Source organism: Varroa jacobsoni, unplaced genomic scaffold, assembly GCF_002532875.2.
Source record: "Varroa jacobsoni isolate VJ856 unplaced genomic scaffold, vjacob_1.0 scaffold_1348, whole genome shotgun sequence".
Classification (NCBI taxonomy): Eukaryota; Metazoa; Arthropoda; class Arachnida; order Mesostigmata; family Varroidae; genus Varroa; species Varroa jacobsoni.
The window spans coordinates 193,221-209,259 of record NW_019214250.1 but is presented as its reverse complement, the minus strand read 5'-3'; the positions used below and the strand labels follow the sequence as shown (position 1 = coordinate 209,259).

The 16,039-nt window shown below is 40.9% G+C and overlaps 1 protein-coding gene across 3 annotated transcripts in view; it reads right to left on the bottom strand.

Moving 5' to 3' along the window:
* Window positions 1-204: 204 nt before the first annotated feature.
* Window positions 205-16,039, bottom strand: part of LOC111269052 (uncharacterized) — a 66,453-nt gene continuing 50,618 nt past the window's right edge. For all 3 annotated transcript variants that reach the window (XM_022848383.2, XM_022848384.2, XM_086971930.1), the window contains exons 4-7: window positions 15,657-15,855; window positions 11,814-12,051; window positions 5,086-5,243; window positions 205-3,711 (exon numbers count right to left, since the gene is read on the bottom strand). In XM_022848383.2, coding sequence (XP_022704118.1) covers window positions 5,168-5,243; window positions 11,814-12,051; window positions 15,657-15,855 — 513 coding nt within the window. In that variant the 3' untranslated portion in view covers window positions 205-3,711; window positions 5,086-5,167. The remainder of the gene's footprint in view (window positions 3,712-5,085; window positions 5,244-11,813; window positions 12,052-15,656; window positions 15,856-16,039) is intronic.

Below are 16,039 nucleotides of genomic sequence, written 5' to 3'. Positions count from 1 at the left end.
AGCTCGTGTGAATAGACAAGCTTATTTTTCTATTGATTTTACGGAAGTCAACAGCTTGATTGACAGTTAATTTCATTTTCCAAATAAAACTTGATAATTTGGAACAAACAGCCAAGTGAATTCCGAATTATCGATTCGCTTCCAATCTGATACCAGCAACCAAGAAACAGTATTACTATGGATCCATAAATAATAACAACTTCATTTACCTAAGTAGATAGTGAACTTTATTGTTAGTTGATTTAATGGACCTCAGTCTTTTTTGTGAGTACTTGTCGCGTATCTCTGAGGAACTTGTTAGATAAATAGACCATCGTCTGCTTTGTTGTTGTTGTTGTTGTTGTTGTTGTTAACGATGTTGTGTTTGCAACAATGTATACATAGAATCATCGGTTCCATCACTGCTGATATTAAGTTGTCCATTACAAGTTTACGAATAGCTCTATAATATAGCCTATTATTTTGTGAATAGAATTATTCTCCCTTGTGCTCTTTTCCACTTCCTCGAAACGATCTAAACGCACACAGCATGATGCGTTGTCAACTTCCGTTTCAGCGAAGTTTAACCGCAAACTATATCAGCAACACTAAGTTCCTATACAGAGAGAACTTTTGGAAGTACTCAGCCTCGCTTGAAAGGGCTATCTATTTGCTCGAATCGATTGTTCAAATTTCCCAAATTTTATTACACTGACAATCCTGGTGGAGGGTATAGAGATGGCGTGGACTGAATGGCCAATGTGCATCTATTTATCTTCACATCCGGTTATACACAGCGGCCAAGAAGACCGATTCTCGCTGTAAAACTGTTCGACCGCGGTCGTAATCCTTTCAACAAATAACAAGTCCCTTTTCCCATAAGGACAACATACATCGTGGGCCCATATTTTAGTAATCGACAGACCCTATAACCAACAACCGATGGAAAAAAACATGGCTTCCATATCGGCGTAGACTCTCCGCAGTCTCAGCGTGCCCGTCGCAAATTTTCACAGGGCACTAGAGTAGATGTCGTGATCCCCCTGCCGGATGGCTTCAGTAGTAATACCTCGCATATAAAATCCGGGTTGATCTGACATGCTGGAAATAGAGGCTGACTATCAGTCGAAGGTCAAAAACCTTTTTCCTCTTGAGTGCGTTGTCATGCTAACGATAAGCATAAAGTTATCGCCCATTCGAATTCAGCGTTAATACATACTTTACCATGGGGTATCATTACTACGCTGCTTTATGGATCTGTTAGAGAAACCTCAGAAAAGTCGAACGAGATCGACCACTACTGAACCTTGTAATGGAGGCGAGCTTTGTTTGATGTTAATATCGTAGAGTAAAATCCCAGGGTTTACTCACATAGCTCAGGCGTTACAAAACAGGCTGATTGAAAACAAGGAATGTTATCTGTTACCTTATATATCTGGCATATATTCTGCGATAATAGAACGATTTTATACGAGTTGTACGTATAGGAGAGATTCTTTTATGATTCTCTTCCCGTTGAAGGCGTTTATTTCTCTAGCTAAAAGTAAAGACGACTCCGCAACAGCTTATGCATACATTGCGCCGTCTGCTTAGTTAAAAATGAAGCTGAAGTAAAGTGGTGCCCCACGAGGATTGAAGGCGTAAGAAGTGTGCACGATGACTACGTTACGCTGGCATTGAAGTAATCCATAACGTTCAAACGACACTACATCGATTGTTTGTCTTCTTTCCTCTTAAATGTGTGGTGCTTTGAGACGATCAGCCACCATTAGAAGGTACTCTCGTTTCGCTGCTACCTTATTAACACATAATCAGTATCTCCTCTACAACAATATATATATATATATATATATATAATAGCATTATACTAATAAGAATACCGATAAATATACGAGTCTATAATTAGTAACTATTTCTCACCCTTGCTCTGTCAACTGTTGTGAGTAAATAAGTTAAGTTCATTTTTCCTAAAATTGTCATTAGAATTTCTATATAGTGGCGTATTTAATTTGATACCTGCTTGTAACTGTGTGAAGCGCGCGCCATCTTGTGTGATGTTACGAAATGTGTTATGTATATGTCTGGCTGTACCATTATATAGTACAAATAATCATAGTGATAATGATGCTGATATGTGGGGCTGGGCTGGCGAGGTATGGTGGCAAGCTTGTAGCGTAACTAACCTTACGGGGCCGAATGATTCTTTTTTGGCAACAGTTTTCTCATTAAACAGTAATAACGGTGCTGCTACGGATATTACAATTTCGTCGCTACGATTTCCCTTTATTTCTGAAATGTTTATCGTTTCAGTAGCGGTTTATCGGCACCGTATAAATCGTTCGATGATTAGAAGAGATATTTTTCTCCGGATATTCAAATATTCTTTGTCATGATTTGAGATGAGAGGGTTCATGAGACAATTGATGACCACAACGATGAGAGACTTTCTTGCTTGTGTTTTCCCGCCGAAACAACTGAAACATACGAATATTGGACACCTTCTTCGAATTTCAGCATTTCAGCTGTCAGCTGTTTTCATTTCTCCGCCCATTACATCCGCACTAATGGGTCGAACTTATATCATCACCACCATCAACGATAGCAGATAACATAGTTTTATTTAGTTCCAAACGTATGCCACGACTCAACCTGCTAGCTTCGATCACCTTCATCTCGATGTTTTCCTAATCGTGCGCTTATACTATAGTATTTCCTTGACTTTGGCCATTTCTCTATCATATTCACGTGGTCATTCCCCAGACGTTTTAGCTTTGATTCTCGTGTTGGCTTCTAAGCGCCTTGTTAGAGAAGCATCCGTCCCTTTCTCCAGATAAACGGCGATTCTCTGCCGTAGCGAAGATGAAATCTATACTGTTTTACAGTCCATTGCGAATAGGCTGCAGCCATCCGATCGATAGTTTTCGGCCATTGTAAAACGCATTATCATGCTGGATTTCCACCCCTCGAACCAACTTAGTCTCCGTTCCTTTCTAAAGTGCTGCTGTAGCTTTCTGTACTCGTCTCTCAAGCAGTTACAGACATTGCTACGGATACACGATGCTTCGTGTTTGTCCTCAACAGGGGTCGCTCAACAGCGGCCGTCAAAAGTCGCCTGGGATCTTCTGTCCTGTTCGCACAAAAGCGCCTGTGACCGCTGCTGTGCAGTTGCCTAGCCTCCATTTAGCTGGACCAGCGACTCCCTAATGGAAACGTGCGTGCCTAGAATTATAGCCGTTAGCCAGATCAGTTCGCTTGATCAAGTCAGCCGCACGAAGCTAAGGTCCATTATCATGAACGCTTCGTCGACTTAATCTTGTTCTTGAGTATGGCCCCCCCAGTAATGCCAAAGGAATTAATCGCTAATTCCAGTAAAATAAAAGGAGGCGTTATGAATTGGCATTAGTTAGCAACATATATCGAGGTTTCGAACAAGGCCCCTTGAATTTGCCTCTTAAAAACGGTTCCAGTAAATGTGAAAAAGGTATCGACAAATTTTGTATAGAAGTCCCGACGATGATCAAGACAGTAATATATATAAGTTAGCTTTGCGTACGTTGAGTGTTTGGATCTAGACATTGGCGTACGTACGGAGATCTTTCTTATTAAACAATAAGAAAATGAAGCCGTAAGTATACAAACGGAGATTTCATGATTACGGATCACGGTTTTCGTAGTAGAATCCGAAGAGGTTTCAGAGTCGGAAATTGCGAGCTACTTCAGGCCGACAGTTGGCTGAAAAACAAATATATTAGAAAATCTAATTAGGCATCTAATTATATTGACACAAATAATTGTACTAGAACGTTTTCTATTTACCTAGATGGGCACTGGAAGAATCGCACGAAGAATTATCTACTAAAGTCATAATCGCTTCCCATCAAATTTTAACAAAACTGAGCCAGAAGTAACCACCATCTAATGGGGCAGTAACCACCAAGGGCGGCATATTATGTTTCGAACAATAGACCCTTAGCAAAGTTTATGAAAGCTCCGAAAAGTTCTGCAAGTGCTCACTCGTGATGAGTGGAATCAGGATAAAAGGCGCACTAATCGCACAAATCTCTTGTGCTTTTCACTTAGATCTTTTCCCAGACAGGCAAAGGGCCATGTGCAGTCCTCAAACATTTGGCGACATACTCCCTGCCAATACTGAATAGCAGATCTTTTGCCAAATCTTAAGTTAATACAACAATGTGTTTAGCAATCTTTTTTTTTTTTTTTTTTGACAATCAAGTGTCAAACAGTCATTTCATACGCGAATAACTTTTGCACTAGAACCTATCCGTGTACGTTTATGAAATTGTTTCTGATTTTCAAGTTCTTTCTCCGGTAAATCATCTAAAATCCATGGCTATAGAGAAGGGGATAAATTACATGCTGTGTAATAATGTAAATGATACCATTCGCTATAAATATGTTTATTTATGGGTGATGAATAAACATATTTATAGCGGGATATAAATCGCTATCAAATGTTAAAATTGTCGATCTAGACGTGTCCCGAAGGAACCAGAACTATCGCGCGAAAGAAAACGGGAACGCTTCTAACACATCATGTTAAATCTATGATACGATCAATAAGAAGATTATAAAAAATACAATTCTCTAATATAATTTCAAAACAGTTCCGCGATAACAATGCCAAAGTAGGTAGAATTGATTTTCTTAGAGCGAAATCGAGAGGCCAATATCCAACGGGTAGTAGGCTTTGTTTTTGCCCATAGCAGTGTCGAATCATGGGATAAATGTTCCAAGTCGTAAGACGGATCTTGCGGTGATCTTTGAACTATAAATGACAGCGAGATTTGTCCTGTCAGAGCCTGTTAATCCTGTGATTTACGCAACGTCACACGTGGACAATTACACTATTTCGATTAAAAATTATATATCCAATTTTACTGGAACTAATTCCCGTTTAGGTGCCGCTTGTTCCGAATAGTCCAGTTCTATTTTACTTTGACTTCTTCTGACTATATGTTAATTCTACTTTGGATGGCACTACGCGAGGAGAGTATACTAAATATCGAAAAAAAAATACTTCAAAATTTACCACTAATATCTATATCAGGATTTTTACCAAGATTTTTAAGAAAGCATAATACTAACCAGAAGCAAGGGTCCGCCATGTTCGATTTACACCCACACACAGATACACAAACACACACACACGCCTACTCGCCGTACGTATTTACAGTTCTTGAAGATTGTCGCACGAACGGCTCTTAATATGTTCGCGTTGGCCAAACAGTTTTTCGAAGAAACACCTGCAAGATCAGCGTACAAACAGAACAGAATATGAACACACGAGAAAAGGGTTAGCTATCAATATCGTCACAAGCATTGGGAGACGGCGGGAAATAAAGGTAGGTATGAAAGGAAAATGATCCTGGATACGTCCTGCTGCCCGTCCAGACCTGTATATTCAGATAGAGAAATGGGCGCTTTTATGTGTTCAGTACTAATTTGCGTCTTTCAACTGCATTTGCACGCCTCCGAACAGCTTGACCTGTCGAACTGTTTCGCCCATCCCACGCAGAGCCGACGGACGTCTGTCCAACTGAATAGACCTTCCTTCACCACTGTTCCCCAAACAATTTGTTGTTAGCCATTGGAATTCAGTCGCTTAAACGTACGCGTTACACAGCCGGAAAGTTGGATTTTGCTAGCATGGCGCCCTCTTCATCAGGGTTTGTGAGGATGGCCATTTCGGATTTGAATGGATGCAGCAGTTTTCGGATTACTGAATTATATCTAATGTCATCATGTAAACCATGTTAGTATTTTGGTCGCCGCAACTACAACTTCATTAAGTTATTCATTAAGATATCGAGTCAAGCCGAAGCAAGGTCAGTCAGAACAAACTAACCCAAATCGAGACAAACACTGACCACAGTCTATGTTACGCTCGGTCATCGGAACGACATGTCGGAACCTCAAAGATGGTAAATACTCGATAATAAATAAAAAGGCTTTCGCTTTATTACTTACTAATGCATAAATTAGGCCTTGACCAGCTGCGCTGATCACGCGCTTTAACGTGCCTAGAAAACTCGTGCCGGGTGAAGTTAGCTTTGTGGCTGTCATGCCTAAGGTGGCTTTTCTCAAACCATCACCAGAGCAGTGAGAGATGCTATATCTAGATAATACTAAACGCCTTTCACGTTAGCTCCATATGTATCTGTGGTAGATAATGAAAATGTATAAAAGTATCCTAGTGGGGCAATAGCAGACATTTTCTGTCTAGCAAGTTCTTCAACGATGTTATGGGCCCATAACTTTTAATTTTGGCTTCTGCTATGTTCATATAAGAAATGCGTGCTTTTAATTTATCTAATCTAATCTTCAGCAATTTTTTTACGAAGCAAGGATTTACCCGCTATTCAAATGAGATGGGCTCTGTAATCGAGCGTAATCGTAAGCTATATTAGTCAACTAGATGGTATGTGTCGTATTTGAAGAACTATTATAGAACGCAATAGAGACAGAGGTAAAGCAACGGCATATTTTCAAATTGTAGTTATTATTTCAATTTATTTATTTTCCAGCCCTATTTAATTGTTGCCTTCTTGATACAGCTCATCTTCCGGGCATTTCATTGACGGAACATCAGTGCGCCTCTTGACCCAATATATTTCACCGCTTCTTGATAACCGTAGTATAAAATTATACGTTTTGCCCCAAACAGATAGAGTCGCAGAACTCTTTACAGAAAACTGAACTGGATCTTCCTGGTCGTGACTAGAGAATCTACAATGGTGGGCGAAGACGAAACGTTTATGTGTACTCCATGGCAAAACAGTTTCGTAGGCTAAGTGGTTGCGGCCTTGTTATGTTTCGTCGCTGTGTCCGCTGTGTCCAGTCCAGGTCAAACGGTAATAGGGTTGGCAAAAAGCCCCATTCGAGCGTGATCTGATCAACCTGGTTTAGGTACGCCTTTTTTTCGTCATTTAAAATTAGAAAAGAAAAGAAAGACAGGATACACATTACCCTTTTGAGATCATATCATATTGGGTCGTCCGCTGCTTTTAGCTCGATGTCTGCAGGAGAGCCGCATCTTCAATGCATGGTGCATATAAAGCGGCAAACAAAACATATATTTCACCTTTTTTATTAGAGCAAGCCTCTACTTTTTGCACTAGCAGTTTTTGTTTCTTTAGTATTTAACTTTCAATACTGCTCTATCATGCTGCCGTACACAGAAAATTGCACAATACGCAAATAGAGTAGCTGTTTAGAAAGTTTCTGTAAAAGTCTCATGCAAACACCTCGATTAGGTCGGCACGTCGAGCAAAATCTCTTGGAGTACGTAAAAGCTCTTGCGACATGTCCAATTTTTAGCTGAACAGGTGCATCTGACATGGTAATGCAAATCATAGGGCTCCGCACAAGGCGGATCCATTGCCTTCCTTGCGGTTTTTAATGCAATTTATAAGTTTTTTTTCCCTAAAAACAAGAAGAACACTTTTACTACAGTAGAACTACACAGTTATCATTTAGAAACGAAATAAATTAAATATTGAATAAAAAACATTTAACAAACCTTTCGGATTAGTGTGCCTCTAATTCAATACATACCCTCCCATTGCAACATTGCGAGGACATCTAAGGATTCCATCCACGACAAACTAATCCAAACAAAAAAACACCAATTAAAGGCTCGTGAAACAAATTATGTTCCAAAAGAGGTATAGTTAGGTTTAACTTTTTCACCGCTGTTCAGCCCAGAGGTCCATTTATCGTCAGTATCCAAAGAAGCGTTGCCAGCCATCTACATATATTTGACTTAGTCGTTTGTATTTTGTTCGAAAAAGTTTATATTTGCTTTGCAAAAACAGCATTGGAAGGCGGGCTGTTTGGATCTATCTTCACTCCTGAATGTCCTCACGTCAGATTACCCCAATTCCGCTCTGTATCTTCATTTTAGTTCTTCGCATCTTTATATTACCCCGTTCTTAGCCTGCCTCAGCAAGTTTCCCGGCATCGGTTTCTACCCCGGCTAGAATCCGAGATGGGACTTATTCGAATCGTTGAGATACGAACGTCTCGTCGCAGAAGAACAGACCTCATTGTTTTCAGCTTCGGCAAATGAGGTCGACGAATTAAAACGCGTAATTGGCTGCGAAAACCGTTCGGAAGTTTGTAATCCAGCCGACGTAGCCTCGTCCGTGGTCAGCCAGTCAGATAGCCACATTGAGGTTTATCACCATAAAAAGGCCGAGAGTATTTTTTACGCCCTAATCATCTCTTTCTCTACTCGCTTTTTTTTCTCTTTCCATTAATTTCACCACGTTACGTCTTCATAAAGGACGCAATTCTATCAGACTATTCCTCGACCATAGATATTTCGCTAGAAATGGAGCGTGCACAGTTGGAATCCACACGATGCGAGAGCCGTCAAAGAACAGCTGGTTTGAGGAGCTGAAAAATGCTTTCAATTAGGATTAAGTTGTCATGATACGTGGGTGACGAGTCAAACTGTCTCTGCCAACGTAGAGAGGGATCTTGCGGCCGGTATCATTCCGTTTTAGGAGCTGACTGATCCTTTTAGGTGCTCTTGCGCTTGTAAATGGGTCCATGTAATAGTATCTCTATGTGCCTTACTTTCACATACGTTGCCATTTTACAGCGAAATCTCTTATAGGAATTTCCCTATTATGTAATATACGTAATAGGCATATATGGTGACGCCCCCCACAAAAGTTGATCCTCCTCTGCTCGGATGTACTGATAGAAAAACAAAGTGATACAAACAAATCAGAAAGAAACATTTTTGGATAACGACATACGTAACAAGCAAGATGAGTGGAGATTGTTTTCGAACGGTGCAGGCTTCGTTTTATTGTACATTTTGGAATTAACTACTAACATAGCTGATTGTATGTGCTTCAGTCATAGCTGGAACTCGACTTCAGCCTCTGGTACACTTTACGAAAAATATCGTTAGCTCAAGATCTTTTAGCATACGTTCCACGATACGTCTCCCAATACATCGAGTCGCTGCTGAATATCGCTAAAAATAGTCGCATGATTATTGTGTGTGCCGTAGTGATGATTGGCTGCGGATAATATCAAGCTGTTTAACCTTTAAAAATAGATAATAATCAAGACGAAGTTTGAGCCAACTGAGTTAGAGTGATGATGTAATAAGTGTTAGAGATGCTCTTCTTTATTTTTCAGATACTTTTCCCAGCGCTTCTGAACAGCCACAGACCCATCATTCGTATCTTCACGAGTAATTTTTCTATCCATGGCTTTTCAAAGTAAGCTGAGAGCGGGATATGCTTGTCCACCAGTCGCTCTTTCGGGCATGAAAAGTTCCGTAATCACACTTACTTAACTTAGGAGGATTAGAGGATTGAAGTAAAAGGTGATATTGTTTTGGTTGATTCAGGAAGTAATTGAAACATGGCGATGAGTTCTAGTGTTTTCATCGAGTGATCAGACTGCACGGTTGAACAACTGTTCATCAACCGAATTCGATTTTCTTCGGGAACAACGTCATTCTATTCGTTTATATCTGTCCAGCTAGCGGCCGTGTACTCTATGCGAGTTCTTTGTTGATCAGGCACTGTTTTCATGAAAAGCCTCCTCAATTGTGACAATGCCCTAAGGCCCCGACGTCTAGTTACTTCCTCGCTGGCCTTCTGTACTCTAATTTTCGTTTCTAAAACGTTTCTACCACTTACGTAATCTGCATTGCTTATATTTTCATCGGTCTTCGATTAATTTGTGCAGCGCTATTGCGTGCGAGGAACAAAAATTTGACCACCAAGCATTGAATATCGAGGCTGTTTCCCCTTCTGAACTCACTTTTCCTAGAGTAAACTCAACCAGCTTTCTTTTAGAATATTGGGTATTTACCAGCCGAATCTCGTCGTCCAGCGATGCGTAATTAAAAAGTTATTAAGTTTCCAAGTCCCTCGAACTCGCCGGTTACAGCTTAATACATTGTTAAATAAGTAATGTTGACTCACCGCAGCGTTGACACTGATTGTAAAATAACATTTTAGCATAACGCGATTTAATACTACACGTTTGGTGGATGATTCTACTTTGATCGAGGAAAGTCCTCAATTTACATTCTTTAAGCCTGAGCCGATCCTTCGCGTAAAAAAACACCTGGTGTCGGTTTGCAACGTCCTCAGGATTTGGAAACAAAGTAAGTCAGAAGGGTTCTAAATAGTACTGTTTCCCGGGTTCCCGGATTATAATCATCCTGGAAACTGGAGTTACTAATAAAAGCGCCGATTATGCTGTAAAAAACAGATAATATAATTTGTTAAGCACGCGTTGTATAGGCATGGACAGCGGGATATTTGCATTGTCTACTGGTTTCTGCTATCTAGGCTGAGCAGAAAAAAGTGTCTGGACAGCATGTTTAGTAAGTTTTATCGTCGTCAGGCATTTTGGAAGAATGGCAGTGCGGTGATGATTCCTTGCGAAACTTTGTCCTAATGGCTTGGCCTAAGTAGTGTTTTTTTCGGATTTATTCAGCGAATATTTTTACGACTATGTCCTTACCTTGTACGAGACTAGAATCGACGGTAGAGTTCGAAACGGCCCATACTTTGATGATGGAATTATTTGTTTTTTGCTAGCACTACCATCTGATGTCCTCTATGCCTTTAGTGTATTCGATTATGTACTGCATTTTGTGGTCGAACCACATTTCCTCTAGCAAAAATGTCCGGATAGCCTTACATTACAAGATCTCATAAGTATCTTTTCTGTTTTTTTATTACAATCGGTGAAGACGTCTAGCTAAACACGAGCTCTTAGCCCTGAAGGATAAAACAGTTCGAAACACCTTTGATGGCTACGTTGATCGCCGGCACTTGTGCCGAGGTATATAATGATGTTGAACGAGCACATTTTTCATCTGAATAAAATTGCTGTACATAAACCATCATCATGCCATATGGTGGAGATACATCACTCTCGTAAAGAATGACTATATGTTTGTAGAGGCAGAGTTGGTAATAGCAGTAATATAATATAGATTATAGCTGAAAAGCTGTGTGGATTCTAATCACGATAATGCTCCTCCAGCTATTTTGGCTTCGAAGGACGGCCACGTCCCCGTGACAGCTAGTAAATAAAACACACATTTGCTATCTGTATTACCATCACGATTATACGTTGAGCGGGGCGAAGCGGTAAGTAACTCACCTCAACGAAACTGTGGTAAAATATTCAATACGATCTCTCAAATAAATTTTCGAGATACCGATCCTGCGGGCTTTAAGGCTGGAAATCGAGGATCGATTTCTGTTGGTCGGCTGCTTCTGTAAATCTGCGGCTGGCTGTAGCTAGTCGCAAAAACGAGTCCTGGGTATCTAAAGATACATATTTGCGTCCAAACCCTATCTATGAAAACTAGTCTATCTAGTCTATTACAAATCCGTCTGCACAGGCTGTATGGTATTTTTCGCAGTTTAACCGCTAGTGTTACTAGAATCATGGACTGCTTTCTTCAGATAGGACCATTATTATGTTGTCGTTCCTAGCTCGATATCGCTACGACTGATCGTCATAATGTTTATTGAAGCCGTACCATTTATTCGGTAAAAACAACGCAAATGACTACTTCTGCTAATTGGGTAAATTAGTGATTCGACGGGCAGCAAGACGTCAACAAAGAATTGCGCATCCGCAACGGCATTAGCACGTTGAATCTCATCATTCTTCTCCATGCCATGAAGTAGCCATCAGTTTAAGATGTATTTCTATGAGAGTTGGCTTGGAAAGTTTTATTCTGTATTGTGACCTATAGCAGGGCCGTAGGTTATAACACCGTAGGCTATTATAGCAGATGAATATCTATAAATACCTACCTGGTACGATTGCCCAAGAACATTGACGTCTTCGAGTGTCTTCGCTTGCCGTGCCCATGGCCGTGACCGGTCTGACCAGATTCCTTTTTGCTGCTGTCACGGGCGGCGTCCCGCGCCTGCTTGGCCTTTAGCTTGATCTGTGTAACGAGTCCGACGAGCAGTTCATCGACATTATGCTTGAGGCTCGCCGAAATCTCGGAGAATTTACACTCGTATCGGCAAGCCAAATCTTTGGCCTCTGCAATACGCGCAGGAATAACGAGCATATGCTAACGCGACGATAAAGTAGAAACGTGCAGTAGTTGTAGCAATGATCCGATTGTGATTCATTTCATGCTAGAGGCCATCCGTCAGACCGAACGGCTAACGAGGAAAGATTTGGTTTTAGTAATAATAATGCCGTGTTTAGTTTAAGGTAAAGAACAGGACCCACTGGGAGGAGTCAACCTACATAAGAATGCAACAGGTCTTCGATATTCTTCCTGAAATAAACCACTATGGATAGAACATATGCTTCCACTCGCTTAGTAGTTGAACAACCTTAAGTATGTTATTACATTTCATTGGGCTTTCTCTAGAGTTCACAGTGTTCTTAGAGTAATTGGCGACAAATTGTAATAAGTAACGTAAAACACACTGACACTTTATCGATCTAAGATTTGGATCGTGTTTGAAAGGTAGCCAATTTGATTAGAAAACTACCCGTTTCGATTTTTGACCATTTCGTTAGAAAAGATGTCCGATTTGATCTGCAACACATTTTGATTAAGAAGGAAAACTATACTTATACATTATGGCTCGATAATTACGGATACTGTCCATGACGTAGACGGTTTTCTTTCCGACACCCAAAATTCGTAGAAGTGTAAGTTTCGATAATAAGTTCGAGATAGTACCGTTATAGAAACATAGCGTACATTTTCCACTGTTGGTGTGACGGACAGACTACAACGAACATTGTATAGCTGCTATAAACTCTAACAGGAACACTTCTCTGTATTTTTATCATTGATATGCACTTCGTTGAAATAGCACTTGAGTCCCGTTGCAGTGTTTTCGTCAGAAAAACACATAGCCAGTACGCTGAAATAGGGCAAAGTATGCCACTATATACATACATGTATTTTATCGAAAGGTCGGTATGCAATAGGCTCACATCATCTGTTAACTACCATTCGGACTGCTACAAAATCCTACTTAGAAAGAAAGATGGCCGCGTTTCTCTGACAGTTGTCGACGTCGACCCAATCCGTACGAATTGCAGTGCAGAAACGATCTGCATATAGACTGCCGAAATCCGAAGAAAAAAAGCTTTCTTTTTTTGGAACGTGGTCCATAACGGTACGCCGGACTGAACACGTTTTCTCATTGAGTGTGCGGCACCAAAGTTTTGTCAAGTCTGTAACGAGCTTACCACTACGAGGGATCGTGCTCTTTCACATTAAGCGTTGGTGATTGGTATAAGACGAGTGGGTCACTAATAACTGTTCCTTTGGAACACTGCATGAGAGATTCACTGGGACCAGGTGATATTCGTAGATCTTGTAGCTCAGCTTGTTTACAACTGGCACAAAGGTAGGAATACACCTTGCACTAACGGTGGATGCACTTCTAATCTGTCTAAATCGATAACAGGCTATACGCAAATAGATTCCGCAGAAACCGTACCTTGCGAAAGAATGGCTGCATGGAATGTTATTCAGCACATTGTCTCCTCAAACCGTAAACTCAAACCGAGTTAGGAACCAGGTACCTCAAAGATTACTGGATTATATCAACACAAAAACGCGATATGGCGGAAAAAATTACAAAGCTGGTCTTGTCGCAAAGGGTCACAATGCCCGCTCAATTGTTGTTGTTTAGTAATCTGGAAAAAACGATAAATACTTTTTTGTCTATGGATACATTTCTAGCAGAAAAAAATTAAAAATTCGAGGCAAATTGGGTCCATATGAGTTAGATGTATTAGCATTATTCTTATGGTTGATTCGATGGAGGAAAAAGCGGGTGGAGTGCAGTGTAAAACACTATACGCCTTTCTCATCCTCTCCTCTGCGCCAAAGGTCGCATTTAAAATAATTGATGAAATCTGTTAGGCAATATGACTTCACTGCACGTTATACTTCGCTCCACAATGGGTCTTTATCCTTCTGATTGAGTGGCATGACTAGCTTATCCCGAAGGGTATAGTTACCTCTGTGTTGACTACCAGATCGACAACCGATGTTATTCATAGCAAAAACTTTCAACGTTCCATGACGTAAAAGTCGCCCTGGTCCCTCAACATATATACAGGGACCAAAACGCGATTCGCGCCTACGTTCCTTGTATAATGACCGATGCCATTCTCTGATCACAACTGTGACCATTCGTTTTTAAAAAGTGCCCTGCTTCGCCACCAGGAGTCATCGTTTCCTTTGCCGATCGATGTGGCCTACGGAACATAGGCCTACGGATAAGCTTAGCTCCGCAGAACTCCTTTCAATGAGAAGAAATAGCCAACTTTGTCACCCAAACCCACCCGCATTATCGGCTTGAGCAGGATCCTGTAAATGTTCGTTTGAAAAATTATCTCCTCCTGATGCCTCGACTATCTGCCTGGTTCCTCGCAGTCTACCAAAGTGTTTTGTAGCCGCCGTTAGGTTGACTACACGTTTACGCAAAACGTGGCAGGCGGTGTATTGTTTTGCTATATATGCTGCGCTACTGCAATAACGCCCCTGCTACTTAAGCCATGGCAGCAAAAATTGCACTGAACCCCCAGTGAAATTAGCGTGTAGACGGGAACGTCGAAAGCTTGCTTCAGCATAGAAAAATGACGCAACGTTGCGGACGACCTTCTGCTGGAGGGTTAAGATTGCTTGGACACAAAACTATAAATGGGGCTTTGACGATATATTCCGGCGGTGGGAATTGGAGGGTGGTGGAGTTGAAAGGTGAGCCATGCCAGGCCTGGCTAGAGTCACATAGCTCACTCTGGAATCACCTGAGGTTAATCAAATTTAGCTTTGTCTTACGCAGGGTATTGTCACAGCTTGCCTATGGACGAATGGCCGTCGCTTTCAGCCATGTGTACATTCGAAGTTCGTACGTCACGAGACAGAAATCCACCAGTTAGCACCGGATCCTGACAAATGAGGACTCCAAAAACGAATGGGTTTCGTTTATTTAAAGAAGTGAATAGCGATCTAGCCTGCTATTAATGAAGCTTTTGCTGAATGCTGACACGTGTCGCAAGTCAAGCTCTGGAAGGGTGTTATTCCTCCGTAAGGAAGGAGGTTTCTTCATTTTTTTCTATATGTAGTGAAGACACTAATTGAGCTGTGCGTACTAGATTTCCAAAAGTATTTTTCTTCTAATGAAAAAAAATACGTCGGCAAAATGTCTCTCCAGTTATATCGTATACGTTAGAAATATGTTGAAGTTAAGACCAGTCGACAGCACTAGAAAGAAATGACCCTTCGTGTTAGTTTGGAGAACTACTTTGCTCTATGTCTTCTACTAAAGTACCTCTTTTCCGATCACGATTATTGGATTCCTGAAAAAGTTTACGGATAGGACGTGTCTAATCTCTTCAGACCGATGACCGCTTGAGACCCTTCTCCTTTTCTATTAAATTGTGTCCAAACGCTATGGGTACCACTCTATACAACGTCTGTAGCACGCTATTGCAGTTCCTTTGGCACACCTAAGTCACCTTAGTCAGCTGTATTTAGATTTATATTAGCTGTACATATTGCTCAGGGAAAAATTATCCTTTTCATTGTACCGAAGCCAACAAAACATGGAACTACGGTGGTACCTTCGAAGAGTTAAAACGAAGAAACAGTTTAAGGTACTTACGACTTTCAGACACCTCTCTGGAGCGTACTAGCTCGCTTTTGTTTGCTACGAGTATTACCGCTCGATTTTGAATATCTCCTCGTGCGCGAAGCTTTTTAAGAAGGTTTTCCGCCGTCTCGAAAGAAGAGGCGTCCGTAACCGAAAACACAATCAAATAGGCAGCTGCTCCACTGCCGTTATCATCAGGAGCGCTAGGATCCTGAAAAGTTGGAAAATTCCATGTCGATGAATCTGCTTAGGAGAGGCGAAGGTACAAAAATGCTTATAGGGTACGAGAAACTTTTCAAATTTGTCACCTTAGTATATATCAAAAAAGGTTTTTTGGTGCAACATTGTAATGGCGCTTCCCCAACCTACGAGTACTCACTAAAAAGCTAATATAT